Consider the following 15,468-nt stretch of genomic DNA (forward strand, 5'->3'; position numbering starts at 1 on the left):
ACTTCTGAAGAAATAACCATCAAAGTTCCTGGGAAATCAGGTTATGGCACTTGCCATGTTTTCCTTGTCAGAGGTGGAAACAGGGGAATTGAACTTGTCTGCCTCTTCTTTAGCCAAAATTTCTGACTGCTGAATCACATGAATTTATGGCAGCAGCAAGGGACATGCTTTCCATCAACTGGTAGGCAGCAATGTTAAACATGCATGGTAAACAGTCTCTAGTGTCCTGTGGGGTGAGCCACACAAATACTGTTGGTGAGTCAAGTGGAGTAACGCTCCAATGCTGCCTGTCTTCACCTGCATTGCGCTCAGTGGATGTGCATAAACTGAAGTGTATCATAATCCCTGCTCATGATATTTTTATGGTTCTTTGTGACACTCCACTTCCACAAATGTTTCTGCTCAATGGGCAAGCTAGTGGTCCTACCCCAGTTGTCTCTTGGTACATGTTGCCAGGAATGCCTGCATGTAGAGGCCACGTCTGGGTCTGCCGCAAAAGAGGCTATTTGGCCACAGTTCGCGAGAGTTGGCATGCCACGAGATGTTAATCAGTTGCCCATCCATTATCAGCAATAGCATAATATGCTGGGGTGGTTTTTTTGATGCATCAGATACAATTTACAAGTCCAGGAAAAACACTAGGGATTCCTATTAAGTTTCAGATAGACAAAGGATTGATAGTCAGCCTAGTTAACTTAGCAGCCATTGCAACATGGGGCAGCCCAAGGGCCTCTGTTTATCAAAAGACCCATCTTGACTTAGATATGTAGTGTATTCCTTTGAGGGACACTCCTCCATCTCTGCACATTATGAGAATGTGGAATGGCAACTTACATTGTCAGTGGTAAATTCACCATTATTACTAATTATTTTTGGGTTAAATGCTTTTGTTATTTTTGGCCTCCAGATAGTTGAAACAGCATGCTTACTGCTTCAATTGGTCCCCTTTCAAGATTTGTATTCCTTTCTGTGATTGTACCTTGGGTCAAGCAGAACATTGAAGCATGTCTCCCTTAAGCCATTGGTGATACCTATATTTTGTCATCTGTGCCCCATTCCGTTCACCATGCATGACAAGGTTGAGGGCAAGTTGCAACATTGGCAGGACCTTGGCATCATTTTTGTTGTTTTGACAAATCAGTGAGCCACCCCTTTTGAGGTGATTCAGAAGCCAGATGGTGCTGTGTCCTTTTGCGGTAGTTTTCAGCAGACAGCGAACACACAATGTGTTGTGGATTTGTATCCAGTTCTGCAGCTGGAGGAGTTGGTGCATAAAAAAATACTGGCTCCCTGACATCATCTCCAACTTTTGTGATGCATACATGCTGTAGTTTCTTAGTGTTCAACATCCCCCTTGAGTGTTAACAGGTTAATTGCTTGCCTTTTGCAATTTTGTCTGCACTTGGAATTAATCAGAGACATTTGAAGCAGTTGATTCTCAACATTCCTTGTTGTGTAAACTACCTTGATGGCATCTGGGTCTTGGTCACCACACATTAACAGTGTGTAGAGAATTTGCAGGAGGTTTTCCAATACCTTCTGGAGAACAACCTTCATTGCAAATTGGAAGAATGTAATGTTTTCTCCAAAAGTACATTTTTTTGGGTCATGCACAGCAAAGAGTGCCTTTCTCCTATGGGCAACAACATCAAAGCCATTATCAACTTGCCAGTGCCCAAGCATCTGTAGCAGCTCCAGTCCTTTTTAGGCAGGATTTTGTATTATGTTAAATTCATTCTGCAGGCGACACACATCTGCCATCCTCTTCACCGGCTTCACAATGGATGTAAAATTTTTCTGATTTACAGATTATCAATGAACTTTTTGATCCCTCAAGCTGTATTTGGGCTCCACACCCTGTCTGGTTACTTTTATTTAGGCTAAACCTTTAATCCTGGCCTGTTATGCATCCCTGTATGGCACTGGTGTCATCGTCTTGCATGGGAACTGGGATGACACAAAGCTGCCCAACACATAATGCATTAAATGTGCTTTCCATCACCCAACATAATTATTCACAGGTGAATAATAAGGTACTGACTATAATTTTTGAAATTAAAAAGTTTCACATTTTATAGTATGGAGCACTGTTACCTACTCATCTCCCAACCACAAGCCACCAGTTTCCTAATTCAGCCTTTGTCCTAAACTGGTGGATAGGACTCTTATTTAATGGCAGAGGTGGACACACTTCCTCAGTAATTATTGTTGTGACACACTCAGTACCGCTCCACTGTCCACGTTGTGAATGTGGATGCACTATTGCAGCTGCCAGCAGGAGAGGATCTGGAGTTTGACTGACAGGAGGTTCTCGGTTTTGCCTTGGATGATGCCTGCAGCAGACATTGCTGGATTTTCCTTTGATGGTGCAGGAGGTCATGGCTGCTGTGGTCACCAACTCACTTTTTCAGAAAATTGTTTCAGCTGTCCAGGTGGGGTGGCCAGAGTGCACTCTCTCTGGAGTGGATTCAGCATGGTGTATATTTTTCCAATATTTGAGCGATTCAACATTGTCCATGGGGGATCCTCATTCTTGCCACAGAGGAATAATGTTGTCGAGTGATCTTCCCTACAGCATTGCATCCTCATGTACTCCAGCTGCTGTGTGCACTGCACTGGGTATGGCTCATATAAAGATTTTGGGATGTTGTCACATCTACTGGCCAGTGACTGACCGCTGTATTCAATGTCTTATGTGGGCTTGCATGGTCTGTACACAAACCCAGGCTGCATCGCTGTATTAGTTTTCTGCTTGACCAGTCCTGGAGCATCCTTGGGACAGGGTGCACATTGACTTTTTTGGGAAGCATGTGGTTGTTGGTAGTTGATGCATTGTCAAATTTCCTGTTCATTGCCAAGCTGTCTTCCAACGTGTTTCAATTGTTAACATGTCATCAGCCATTTTTTCTATCAAGGGCACCCCCCCCAAGACCCTTATATCCAACAAGAGTTGGCAATTTGTGTCATGGGAGTCTGAAGACTTTTGCATTTGCAGTAGTATGCAGCATCTGACCACTGCCATGTTTCACCATGCATCTAACTCACAAGATGAGTGCTTTGTTCATACGTTTGAGATCCAAATGAAGAAGTCTGTGCCTGCCTCATCCTAAAGTGATGCACTGTTGAGGTGTTCTGGCTGTAGTTCAGGAGAATGTTCGTATGGGCAGCAGCTGCTGGGTCTTTTGAAATCATTGCTTCCTGAGTCACATGCCCCAGAGTGTTGTGGCCTATGGCCCACTGAGTTTTCTGCATAAGGACTGCCATTTGGGCTTGGTCTTTCAGCCACCACCACATGTGGCTCCTGGATCTAATGGTGGGTTACAAAGGCTGGCAGCTGTTTGTGGTGGATGTCAGTCAGGATGAGATGATATGTCATTCCAGTCAGTCAGGACCACAACCTGTTGCACCTTCAATGCCACAATCTTCAAGCCAGCCTTATGACAGGGTTGGATGTGTTGTTATTCCAGTGGAGGGATCCTAATTGTGGCAGCATACTCATCCACTACCACCCCACCACTGCTTCCACCATCCTACCTTCGACCACAAATTAGGGCAGCAGAGGAGCTAGCTCATGCACCTACCGCTGCAAGGCCCATGGAATCTGAACTGGTGCCCTCTATTCCCAGCTTGCAAATAGTGGATATCTCACTCCTGCTCAGGCCAGTGGTTCAACTGTTACTGCAGCCTCCACAGTCTTCCATTTCTCTGGTGCAGCAAGCTGCATAAACATTGTCTCCTTTGTGCATTGATCTCCATTTTAAGACCAGAGGGGGTGCGAGATCCCCCAGTAGTGGATCAATCACCAAACTGGGCCATTTTTGGCGCGAGTGGTTAGTGTCACCACCAGCAGACATCAGGTTGGATGCAAAGGACCTGGTGCGGTTATCACAGTGGAATAGTACAAAATGCTTTCCAGAAGAGCACGTGTGAAGCATGGCATGGGCACAGCCAGCGACAAAGGTAAATACCTGGACCAGAAATTCTTATGCAGATTTTAATGCCTGGAGACTGAGCCTTTGCCTTGTGCAGTACTCTGCTTCTGTGTGCTCAGTTGTCAGTTGTCAGTTGCCTTCACAGGTCATATGTTGCATTTTCCTCTGTACTTGTTCTCTATGTCATCTTTGGACACACTGCTCCCTGTTAGATTGACTAGCTCATCAAGATTCTCTCTCTTTTCTGGCATTCAGCTCCCTGGCATGTATCTGACCCCCCCCCCACCCCCCTTTTCTGTTGGCCAGTATAGTTACATTTGTGCAATCAGAGTGTCTAATCTGCAGGATTGTCATTCCCTCACTGATATTAAAACTTAATTTCCACCTCCACTTATGGGTGCTTTGCTTTTTATATCTCACAGTGTATTTCAATGAGGGTGTCAATGACCTGCGTGTCAAGGTTTCCCGAAAAGCACAGGCACATTTCAGTTATCTGTTAAAGACCTGGAACTGGGACTGAGCTGCTGGAGGACACAAGTTAGTACTACATTATCTAACAGTATCAACCACCACCTTACAGTTTTCAGATATTAAAACCACTCAAGAATATCTGACAGAAAATAAAACTCTTCAAAGTAAGCCATCGATAATTTACTCGACAGAAATCTATAAAATATAATTAGTTTAAAAACTTTTCACAACTCTAGTTACATTATTATTAACATATATTGATGTAATGTATGAGTGATGGGAATATAGTTTTATTTACATTCTCAAATGTATTAAAGTTGTTAATATTCTGTTGTATGTTTCAGGTGGTATGGATATGAGTGTATTTGATGGGTGTCTCATTGTTGAGGAACTGGCTTATGGCTGCACCGGCATCCAAACAGCTATAGAAGCCAATGGACTTGCTGTAAGAACATAACCAGTAATCTTAATATGTTGCCATAGTTTTTAGTATATGCTCATAATATTTATTGGAACTTACGGACAGTTACCAAGCTACAACTTTGAAACACATAAACATTCATATATTTCAGTTCTACTGGGTGCATTAGGATTTTCAGAACCTAAAGAAACCAACATAATCACATAAATACATGAACTATGCATTAAACTATTTGAACAACCTACTACCTGAAGTTAAAAATTGTTCTGTTTGTGTTAGCTATTTGTCATAACATGTAAGCCTCATATAACATTCAGCCCAAATATTTTTATGTATAAGACCACTGTATTGGTCATATTAGTTACATGTAGACTATTGAACTATGGCTTTTGTTCATTCTAGTTTTGTGAAGATCATGCCCTTTGTTGATGCAATCATTTCCTGAGAGCAGCTCCATTTGCTCCATTTGTTAGCACTACAAATGAGAATTTTTGATATCTGCAAGAAATTTTACTGTCATATATCATGCATCTGCTTGCACTTTCTGTGACTCACTATGAAGTGTCTAACAGAGGATACCTTTCATTATAGGATGAATTAAGCTTCCTTTCTATCCATCTTCAGGTGCAGTGTAAGAATGGATACTTGCTTGTACCTTTACGATATCATGAGGTCATTATAGTGGAACCTGAATAATAATCATAGTTTCCACCCTGAAAGTTGGTTGCTGAAAATTTTTAAGTAGGTTTTCATGAGATATTAATTCTTCTTTTGAGTGCACACCAGTAAAAAGCTTTAAGAATTTCATTTACATTCTCTCATTATTCAGAAAAGCCTGTGTTTAGCCACGCTGCCATCCTTTGTATATGCTTGATTAATCTGACCTGGTATAGATTCATCACATTTGAACAATACTCCAATATAGGCTGTACATGAGTTAAATAACTGATCTCTGTTGTAGGCAGGCTATTGTTTTTCAGTAGCTCACATCGAAGTTAATGTACTCATTTTATTTCACTTCTATAGACATTATTACTCCCAATTTTTATTCATTTACATCTCGCTAACATCTTTCTAGTCTTTAAAAGTGTAAATGTACCGAAGTGTAAAATGTTTTTTCATGTATTTTGTTTCTTTATTACATGAACGTCAAATGTTTGTTATTGTCAGCAGAGAGAGTGACAAAGCTTTCATGAAATGAGAATATTAACTTGCAAATTGATTACAAATAATTTTATTTAATATTACTAGAAAATCCTTGACAGGTAAGGGTAGTGCTTTTCTTTCTTTCTCTGTCTATAATGCAAACAAAATAGATCAAAGACTATGTTTTCTTGTTTGCCACATTCCGTGACACTAGAGTATGCTTCTGAGCAGTAGAATTTCTACAAACAAAAATTTATTCAGATTCTGTATTATTGTTTTAATCGATATTATTACAGCTTAATTTGAAAAGCAAAGATAATCTTTCATTCAGTTGATTTTTAAATAGGCAAAGTTCCATGATGCTTAGCAGAACTTGGTAATAACCACAATAGAAAAATTATTTTATTCTAAAATAATTATTTGTTCACAAACTTGTTCCTCTCTTCTTAGGTTGATAACTACTTCTGTAGTAATTAAAACTGTTGGCAGTAAACTCTTTTTCCATACATGATCAACTTTATGAATAATAAAGAGAAAAAATAATGCACCGCATCAATACAACTGTAAGCTTACCTTTGAGATTCATTCCTTTACTTCTATTTGTCATTTTCATTGTTCATTACTTCTGTTTCACCCTGCTTTTGTATTGTCTCTCATTGGATATGTCACTGATTGTGACTCCTGGAGATGTGATCCTTCTTGGATGAAAAAGATGTTTGAGTCCTTGGCATGAATTTGAGATCTCTGCTCTCAGTATGATTTTTGAGGCACCATGAATTCAGTGCTATGGTATCAAATGTGCAGTGAGATACACAAATTTAATCACCTGTCCCAATGCACTTCACAAACTGCTTCATTGTTCAGTCATAGTACAAATTCCTCCCTTAGCAGGATTTGGAAATCACTATTTACTATAGCACTGCTGTCACCGGATCTGTTTAACTGCAGCAATTTATGCAAATAATAGAGGAAACAACATGATAACTGTGGTGTCACCGCCAGACACCACACTTGCTAGGTGGTAGCTTAAATCGGCCGCGGTCCATTTAGTACATGTCGGACCCGTGTGTCGCCACTGTGTAATCGCAGACCTAGTGCCACCACCAAGGCAGGTCTCGTGATACGAGAGAGCACTCGCCCCAGTTGTACGAGAACCTAGCTACCGACCAGATGTACGAAGCCTTTCTCTCTCATTAGCCGAGAGACAGAATAGCCATCAGCTAAGTTAATGGCTACGAACTAGCAAGGCGCCATTAGCCATACAGTGATTGTACTTAAAGTCTCCTGTGTATCGTCAAGATCGATGTACCACAAAGATCGAGTAAAGTTAAGTATTAAACCTGCTCCGTACTTTTCTTCCTAACATTAATTACGTATCCTGTTCCAGTACTTCACGCCCGTCTGCGTTAGTCTAGCTTGCCTTTTCAGCCATCTCAACTTCACGGTGTCGGCCCAGCTACCGACACAACAATAACCACATGTGACTAGGATATTGAAAAAATGCACCTAGACTATAATTGAAATTGCTTACAAAACACATGTATGCTATATATCATGGTCTATATTATCAGACATAGTATCTCTGTACTTTGACTTTGCATGGAACAATAGCAGTAATTGTAATACTCAAGTGGATTTTGCCCTTTATACATACATCAGCTTCCCATGAAGCTGAGTAAGAGAAAACTATTTTCTTTGTTATAAATGATTATTTGTTATTTGTGTTTTAAAAACTATCAGTTTTTAACAATATAGTGTAACTGGATAGATAAAAAATCTCATCACCAAGCTGTGGTAGGAGAACGCACATTTAAAAAAAGATATTAGTTATGCAGAGCTTTCAGAGCCAGTGGCTCCTTCTTCCAGCAGAAGGGTTGAAGGGGAAGGAAGAGGGGTGAAGGGAAAGGAAATAGAGATACTTAGGAAAAGAGGTAGAGTTCGGAAAAGTTACCTAGAACCCTGGGTCAGTGGAGACTTACCAGACGGGATGCAAAAGAAAGACTGATAGTTGGTGACTGCACTGGCTGAGATTCAAAAAACTGAGAGCTTGAACATCGACGACAGGGTAATGTGCAAGATAGTGATTACTGCTAAAACATTTTGCAGAAGTCAATAACAGTGAAAAGCTAAGTGAATTGTATGTAACATAGGTGGGACGTGCACAGTGGAAAATAGACAAGTCAGAAAATGGAAGATGTAGAAAACTAAAATGTAGTGAAGAAAGTTCTATTAAAAATGCTGAGATTTTACATTAGTAAATTAAGGCCAGGCAGATGACAACAACCAAGGACTTGTTGTATCGTTAATTTCTGCCTGTGGAGTTCTGAGAAACTTGTGTCTGGGGGAAGAATCCAGATGGTGTATGTGGTGAAACAGGCGCCAACTGTCATGTTGTAGAGCATGCCCTGCCACAGGATATTGTGTGTTGTCAGTATGCACCCTCTACCTATGCCCACTCATCCAAACTGATAACTTGGTGGTAGTCATAGCAATAGAAAAGGCTGAACAGTGGTTACGTAACAGCTGGTATATGACATACTATCAAAGGGAAGGCCACCTGTGAAATGATACATGTGTTGTTACATGGCTGATGTAGGTAGTAGTAGGAGGGTGCATAGGGCAACTCTTGCAGTGGGAATGGTCACAGGTGTCTGAGCCACAGGGGTGGAGATGGGTGCTGAAGGAGCAGAAGGTCTGACAAGGGTATTGCAGAGATTGCGAGGGTGACAAAAAACTATTCTAGATGTGGTGGGTGAAATCTCAGACAGAATGGCTCTCATTTCAGGGCATAATTTTAGAAAACCATGATCTTGTCAAAGTAACTGGAGCACGCTGCTTGTCACTCAGTATTATTCTGGTGTTCTCTCCAAAAAACAACTTTGCTTAATAAATTGATCAGCAGTACCATGTAGGGATGTGCCATGGCCGAGGAAGTCAGCCTCCACTGAATGTAATTACCCCACCAGCCTCATTCGAAAGCAGAAGTGAGAATGGTGGTTTATTGCTGTAAAGTGTCTGCATCCAAACAAATACATTTGCCTTGAACGCTGAGGCTGTGTGGGAGGGAACATTCAACATGGAAAGGATGGCAGTTGTCAAAATGTAACTACTGTTGTTTGTTAGTAGGTTTAATGTGGACAGAAGTGTGTAGCTGGATTTTCATGAGGACAAGATCAACAGCAAGGAATGAGGTACAGGATTCAGAAATTAGAGATTCCAGGAATTTTAACTGGCAAAATATAAACTAACAAAGGCAGAGCAACCTATGAAATTACACATTATATACCAGCTGTTATGTAAACACTGTTCAGTCTTTTACACTGGCACGACTACCACCAAGTTATTAGTTTGGATGAATGGGCATAGGTAGAGAGTGTATACTGGCAACACTCAATACCCTGTGGCAGGGCATGCTCTACAGCATGACAGTCATGACGTCGGTGCCTGTTTCACCACACACACCATCTAGGTTCTGCCACCAGACACCAGTTTCTCAGAACTCTGCGGGTTGAAACTAGTGTTACAACATGTCCTTGGTTGTTGTCATCCACCAGGCCCTAAAAAATACTGAAATGGAAGAAATCAACATAAATTAACAGTAACTACTCCTTTCTTCACCCCATTTCAGTCTTGTACATCTTTCATTTTCTGACCTGTCTATTTTCTGCTGTGCGCGTCCCACCTCAGAGATTACTGATGAAACACCATCCATGAATTAACCAGAGTGGAAAGCTAAGTGCATAGTATGTAACAGTCTTGCATATTATCCTGTCTTCCACCTTTAATCTCTCAGATTTCTAAATCTCATCTGTGGGGTCCCCAATAATCAGTCTTTCTCTCTCATTCTGTCTGGTATGTCTTCCCTGACTCAGCGTTCTGGGTAACTTCTCCAAACTCTACCCCTTTTCCTTAACATCTCCAGTTCCTATCCCTTCACCCCTCTTCTATCCCCTTCAACCCTTCTGCTGGAGGAAGGAGCTACTGGCTCCATATGCTTGTCTAAGTAAAACCTTTTTTTTATATCTGTGTTCTCCTACCACTGCTTGGTGAGTAGATTTTTTATTTATACAAAAAATATCATTTGTATTGCATAAACACACACTAAGCTTAAATTTTTGGTTTCTATAGATTCATAAAGTTCCATGCAACTTCATTTTGTTTGTCTTGTTACTTAATAACTATACACACAATCTGCTGTACAACTATGTCCTAACTGTAGTGTATAAGAATGTACTTTTGTTAGCTGGCCCAAGTTTTCATATTATCTAGGATCTTCAGAAAGTAAGTTACAAATGTTGTCTCACACTAAGTCCAACAAGAGTGGCAAATTTTCAGAAAAAAATACCTGTTCTGGGTTTCCTGCATCCTCAGTTTTGCTGCCATATTGATAACAGATGCATCAGTGTGTGAGTGAAAAGGTGTGGCAACTGGAAATGTACTGCATAGTTGAAGTATGTGGGAGCAAAACGTCTAAATTGCACACAGATCCACCTTAAAATTCTGCCTCTATATGGGTCAAATGCAATGTTGTGTCCAGCCACAGTTGTAGGGAAATGGTGCCACCAATTTGACCAAGACCAAGTAATGCCGATTGGGAAGGAAAACCATTGACATTACCTGGACATTGTAATTACTGTGAATCAGTTCCTCAATTGATCACAGACAACAGAGTGACTATCATGGATATTTTTCAGCAGATGTGTATCTCAATGAGCAACACTCATTCTATGTCTAGCTTTCAGGTGCAGTATCACAAATTGTAGTCATGCTGTATTCTATCATCACTGTCACCTGCACACAAAGGTGCAAGGTTTGTGGCATCTTTGGACCTCCTTGGGCATCACACTATGGAAGACCTTGCTAGTAATGATGCAGCTAAGGAAACCATTGAGATATGGTTCGATCATCCCACACCCATAATGAAGAGAGTATCTATAGAAAGGAGACACATCTCCTTACCTCTGTGGAAGGAATGCAGAGTTGTGCCAGCAACAAGGAAAGTCATGGCCACCATGTTGTTCAACTGCAAAGGAGTTGTGTACACACAGATTTTGGTACAGTCCCCAAACATTAATGCATATTCATACTTTGCAACACTGATGTCACTGTGCAATGGCATAAATAATAAGAGGTGTGGAAAATTAAGCAGATGCATCATGTTGCAACACCTCGCAGGGTATGCACAACATAAGCTTTGCTTCAGTGTTTTTGGTGGGAGGCCTGCAAGCGCTTGCCATACAATCCAGATCTTACATCATGTAATTTCCATCTTCTCAGCAAGCTGAAAAAGCTTATGTGGGGGAAAAGAGATTTTTCAACAACGAAGATGTTCACAGAATAGTTCTCAAATGGCTCTATGACTAATGAACAAGGAACAGATTTCTATTGTTGAGGAACAGTGAGAGTATTACAACAGCCTGGCAGTTTCCCTTTGAAGTGTACTGCAGTACTCAAAAAAAGTTGTTTGCTCTGCCATAATAATGAGTAACTTACTGTTTGAATTCTCCTTGTATTTGCAGACAAGCACGAGCCTACAGTGTTTGAGCTTTCATAAGAAAGTTTCAGGCTGCAGTAGAACTGTTGTGATACATGGCTTCATTGTATGTGGTGAGCATTGTTGGATGTACTGATGTGGGAAATAGTGATGTGAGATTCTTCTGTAGTATTGTTGCATCTGTATGCAAGACAGGATATGGGTAATAACTGAATACAAGTTGAAAACTTGGGTCTTTAAAGTAAAGCTTGGCAGTGTAAGGAAAGAAAACTCTGGCTCCTTGAGGACAGCTTGACAGTGCTAGAAACACACTCTAAAGACTTTTGGGTAGGAGGGGGGAGGGGGGGGGGGGTGAAGAGTACAGAAACTGAAAGTGCTGAAAAAGAACAGTATTTCACAGTTTAGTTATTTGGCACAAAAAACAGCTTTGCCCTGCTACTCAGACAAGGAAGAATCTCCTCTAGATGTGTGTAGAGCCAAGGAACAACAAGGTTTCCATATGAAACTAAATATTTCAGAGAAAGTAGGAGAAAGGAGGAAAGTCCTGCTGTTAAATAGTAGTTGTGGATGAAGTTTAGGCCAGTTGTTGCATGAAGAATTAAGAAACAAGTACCAGGCCACAAACTTCTTGCAGTAAAGTGCATGTTTTAGTTATGTGTTAGAGGATATATGTTATTTGAACAAATACTGTATTTTGGAAACAAGTATTTTGTTGTGGTAGTGGGTGTTACAGGAAGTAGTACTGCCTGCAATTAGGGGTACAGTATTTAAGTTACCTAGTGAAGAGAGCTTCAGCAATGAACTATACAAATATTGAGTCTGTTTCTCTTTTGAGTTGTTCTAATTGGCTCAAACTGAACAGCTCTTTGACTAAGATTAACATGAAATTAGATCAACTGCTTCTGTTAGTTATGGTGTTTAATACAGGTTTCTTCTGAAGCATCAGGGAGCACAGTAGCATTTCAGTCTCCTCTATGTCTACCACTGACTTAGCATTCAAGATGTAGTATTGGTCTTGATTGGTGTCTGCACTGTCACTCTCAGCACCAATATTTCCATTACCTCCTGTGCTGTGTCCCATTCAGCTTGCTCTCCATTCTGGCAGAACACACAGTAATCTTCATTTACAGCTGGTGTCCTGGTACTGTCAGTCCTGCACACATTCTCTACTGAAACAACACTCCCTCATATCACAGTTTTTTGGGGTTCTGTGGATCAGTTAGTCTGGGTCTGCTATATGGAGAAGGGCTTGAAAACCAACCACTTTTAAATTGTTCACATATGATACTTTACTGTTCCATAACTCCTGTGTAGCCTTATGATTAAACACTATCAGTCGACCATTAAATACTCTATGAGAAATACGGTTCTTTATGTAAACAATCATATTGCATGCCTCTGCCCCAGCATCTAAGATGTCTAAATTTAAATTTCATATGGCTGGAGGATGACACACATCTTACGAAGTGCACATGGTTAACACTTAGCTGGCAGGTGTGGCCGAGCAGTTCTAGGTGCTTCAGTCTGGAACCACGCGACCGCTATGGTTGCAGGTTCGAATCCTGCCTCGGGAATGGATGTGTGTGACGTCCTTGGGTTAGTTTGGTTTAAGTAGTTCTAATTTCTAGGGGACTAATGACCTCAGATGTTAAGTCCCATAGTGCTCAGAGCCATTTGAACCATTTGATTAACACTTAACAGGGGTAAATCATAACACTCCAACTTTGTGCCTCCACTCTGTAAATATAACTTAAGTCAGGATCAACTCTAATATGACCAAGCCTATTATGCCGTATGTCTTACATGTTACTAATCTTGCTAACAGCTAGGGTATGCTTGACTGACACAGCTTTAACGTTTTTTTAGTTCATAAATGCCATTTAATTTTGATACAGAACAAAGAAGTTCAACCCCTTATGTATATCCCTTGGCAAAAATAATGTTTATTACTTTCATAACCATAGCAGAAACTGGCAATAAATTAGTGGTTAAGCCAACTAAAAGAATAACATTTCTGATTGGAGATACATTTGGTAAACTGACAATAGTATTTTCTTTCAAACTAGTTACTAAGTCAACATTATCAGCACATTTCATAATTTTTTGTTTGAAATTTTCTGGTGCAAAATCTTAAAATCAGCCCTTTCTTGATACTGTGTGAGATAATGCTCCAGAATCAATTATACATTCCTGATTGAAATCAGACACATGAGGTGCACAAAACAATGGCTTGTCTGCTTTCTTTTAGCCCTTCTTTGATTATTCTTACTTCTGGGGACAGTCAAACTTGAAGTGACCATACTCCCAGCAGTTGAACCATTTTATTTTCTTCTTTCCTTGTTTGGAAAAGCCCTTTTGTGATTTCTTACAATGCTGTATTAGTAAACTACCATAAACTTGAGGTATTCTTCCACAATTGCATTTACCAACTTTTCTCCTATGTTTTGTGATGTGAAATTGATCGTTGATTGTACTGGACTCTATAGAATGGTGCTAACCTGGTTCGAGCATCATTTTCTTAATCTTCTCAGTGGCAGACAATAAACTTGTCTCCACACGGAAAACTTTTGGCATACTGAACAAAGTTATACAGTGACTGATTCAACATCACTGTTTCTTAGTTTCACACAGTCACACACTTATTGAATTTAAATTGACCTGTTGGTTGAGGACTAGTTCACTTACCCTTCTATTCTATCAGGCTAGACCACCAACCTAGTGACAGTTTCAGTGGTAACACTTATCATGAAACACCTTATCTCATAATTCACAGTTTATAGATACAGGAAGTTGAAAACAGTTCTTTATTAAAGTCACCATGAAAATTTCGTATGAAACAGACTGTGTTTATAAAAACAATTATGAAGTGCAATTTGGTACTATGTTCACTAAATGCAAAGAAATTTGTCCTGTTACGTTCTCAATGTGAGAAACAATGTGGAAATATTAATTGTTCCCAAATGTGACATCTCACAGTCTTCTATATTCTTCAATGGATAAGGTGATGCAAATAAGTATGTCAAACTGTTAAAAGAGTACTTTATAGGCACTGACTTTACTACATAGTGTGTTCTTGGGGAGTAAACTGAACATTTTTGGGCGAGGCAGGCTATTTAACAGCTTGCGTATGAATATCTTTGGATTTTGAAAATATATATTTATTTATGAAGCTGTATGGCTGAAATCTACTAAAGTGGGTGTGCTATATATTGAAGCAATAATGTGTCTTACATAATAAGTGGTTGTTAAAACTAAAAAAAGTAAAAGTTTACAGGACTATTTTTTATACTCACAATTAAATATTTGCAAGTACAGCTGCTGCATATGAAATTATGATAAATTGTGCTGATTCTTAATTAGTGGCTTAATTGATTAATGAAGGGTGCAATTTAGTCCAGAATGCCCAGGGAAACAAAAGTATAGTGGTGAACTTGGGAATTAAGTAATGGACAAAAGGCAACAGGAATTTTGCGTGTTTCCAGACTTAGCACTAATTATATGATAAGCTAATTAGTCTCAGGAAAACTAAAACACATTACTGTGTAGTAGGGAGACATAGCTTTCTAATTGCAGGTGTCAGTACATAAATTTTGATTGAGCTAATCAATAGATTTTTTATCATTACACATCATTATGGTAATTTCAATTATGCATTACCTTTAATAAGATTTCCAGTAAAACTAAACACATAACTATAATCAAAATTTTGAAAATTATTCTCAGAAAAATAGATCTGCATGGACTATGATCTGAGCAATAGTTGGACAGATTTGGCAATATACTACATATACACAATGCAGTATATATATATATATGAGAGAGTAGTGGTTTGTCCATGCTCTGTAGTTTGTTGACTACATCCAGAAAATGAGTTTTGTAATTCCAAACATTTTCACATTTTCTTCTGAGCTGGATGGTAGGGTGTCCAACACTGCATCCCAGAGATTCAACCAACAAATCTTATTCTTACCAGCAAGCAGATTTTCAGGGTGGTCTAAACTACT

At 39.7% G+C, this 15,468-nt stretch overlaps 1 protein-coding gene across 1 annotated transcript in view; it reads left to right on the top strand.

Moving 5' to 3' along the window:
• The window catches only part of LOC126469629 (probable medium-chain specific acyl-CoA dehydrogenase, mitochondrial), a 196,190-nt gene that overhangs the window by 40,908 nt on the left and 139,814 nt on the right, over positions 1-15,468 (top strand). The window contains exon 4 of the mRNA XM_050096755.1: positions 4,748-4,848. Coding sequence (XP_049952712.1) covers positions 4,748-4,848 — 101 coding nt within the window. The remainder of the gene's footprint in view (positions 1-4,747; positions 4,849-15,468) is intronic.

This window comes from Schistocerca serialis, chromosome 3, assembly GCF_023864345.2.
Source record: "Schistocerca serialis cubense isolate TAMUIC-IGC-003099 chromosome 3, iqSchSeri2.2, whole genome shotgun sequence".
Classification (NCBI taxonomy): domain Eukaryota; kingdom Metazoa; phylum Arthropoda; class Insecta; order Orthoptera; family Acrididae; genus Schistocerca; species Schistocerca serialis.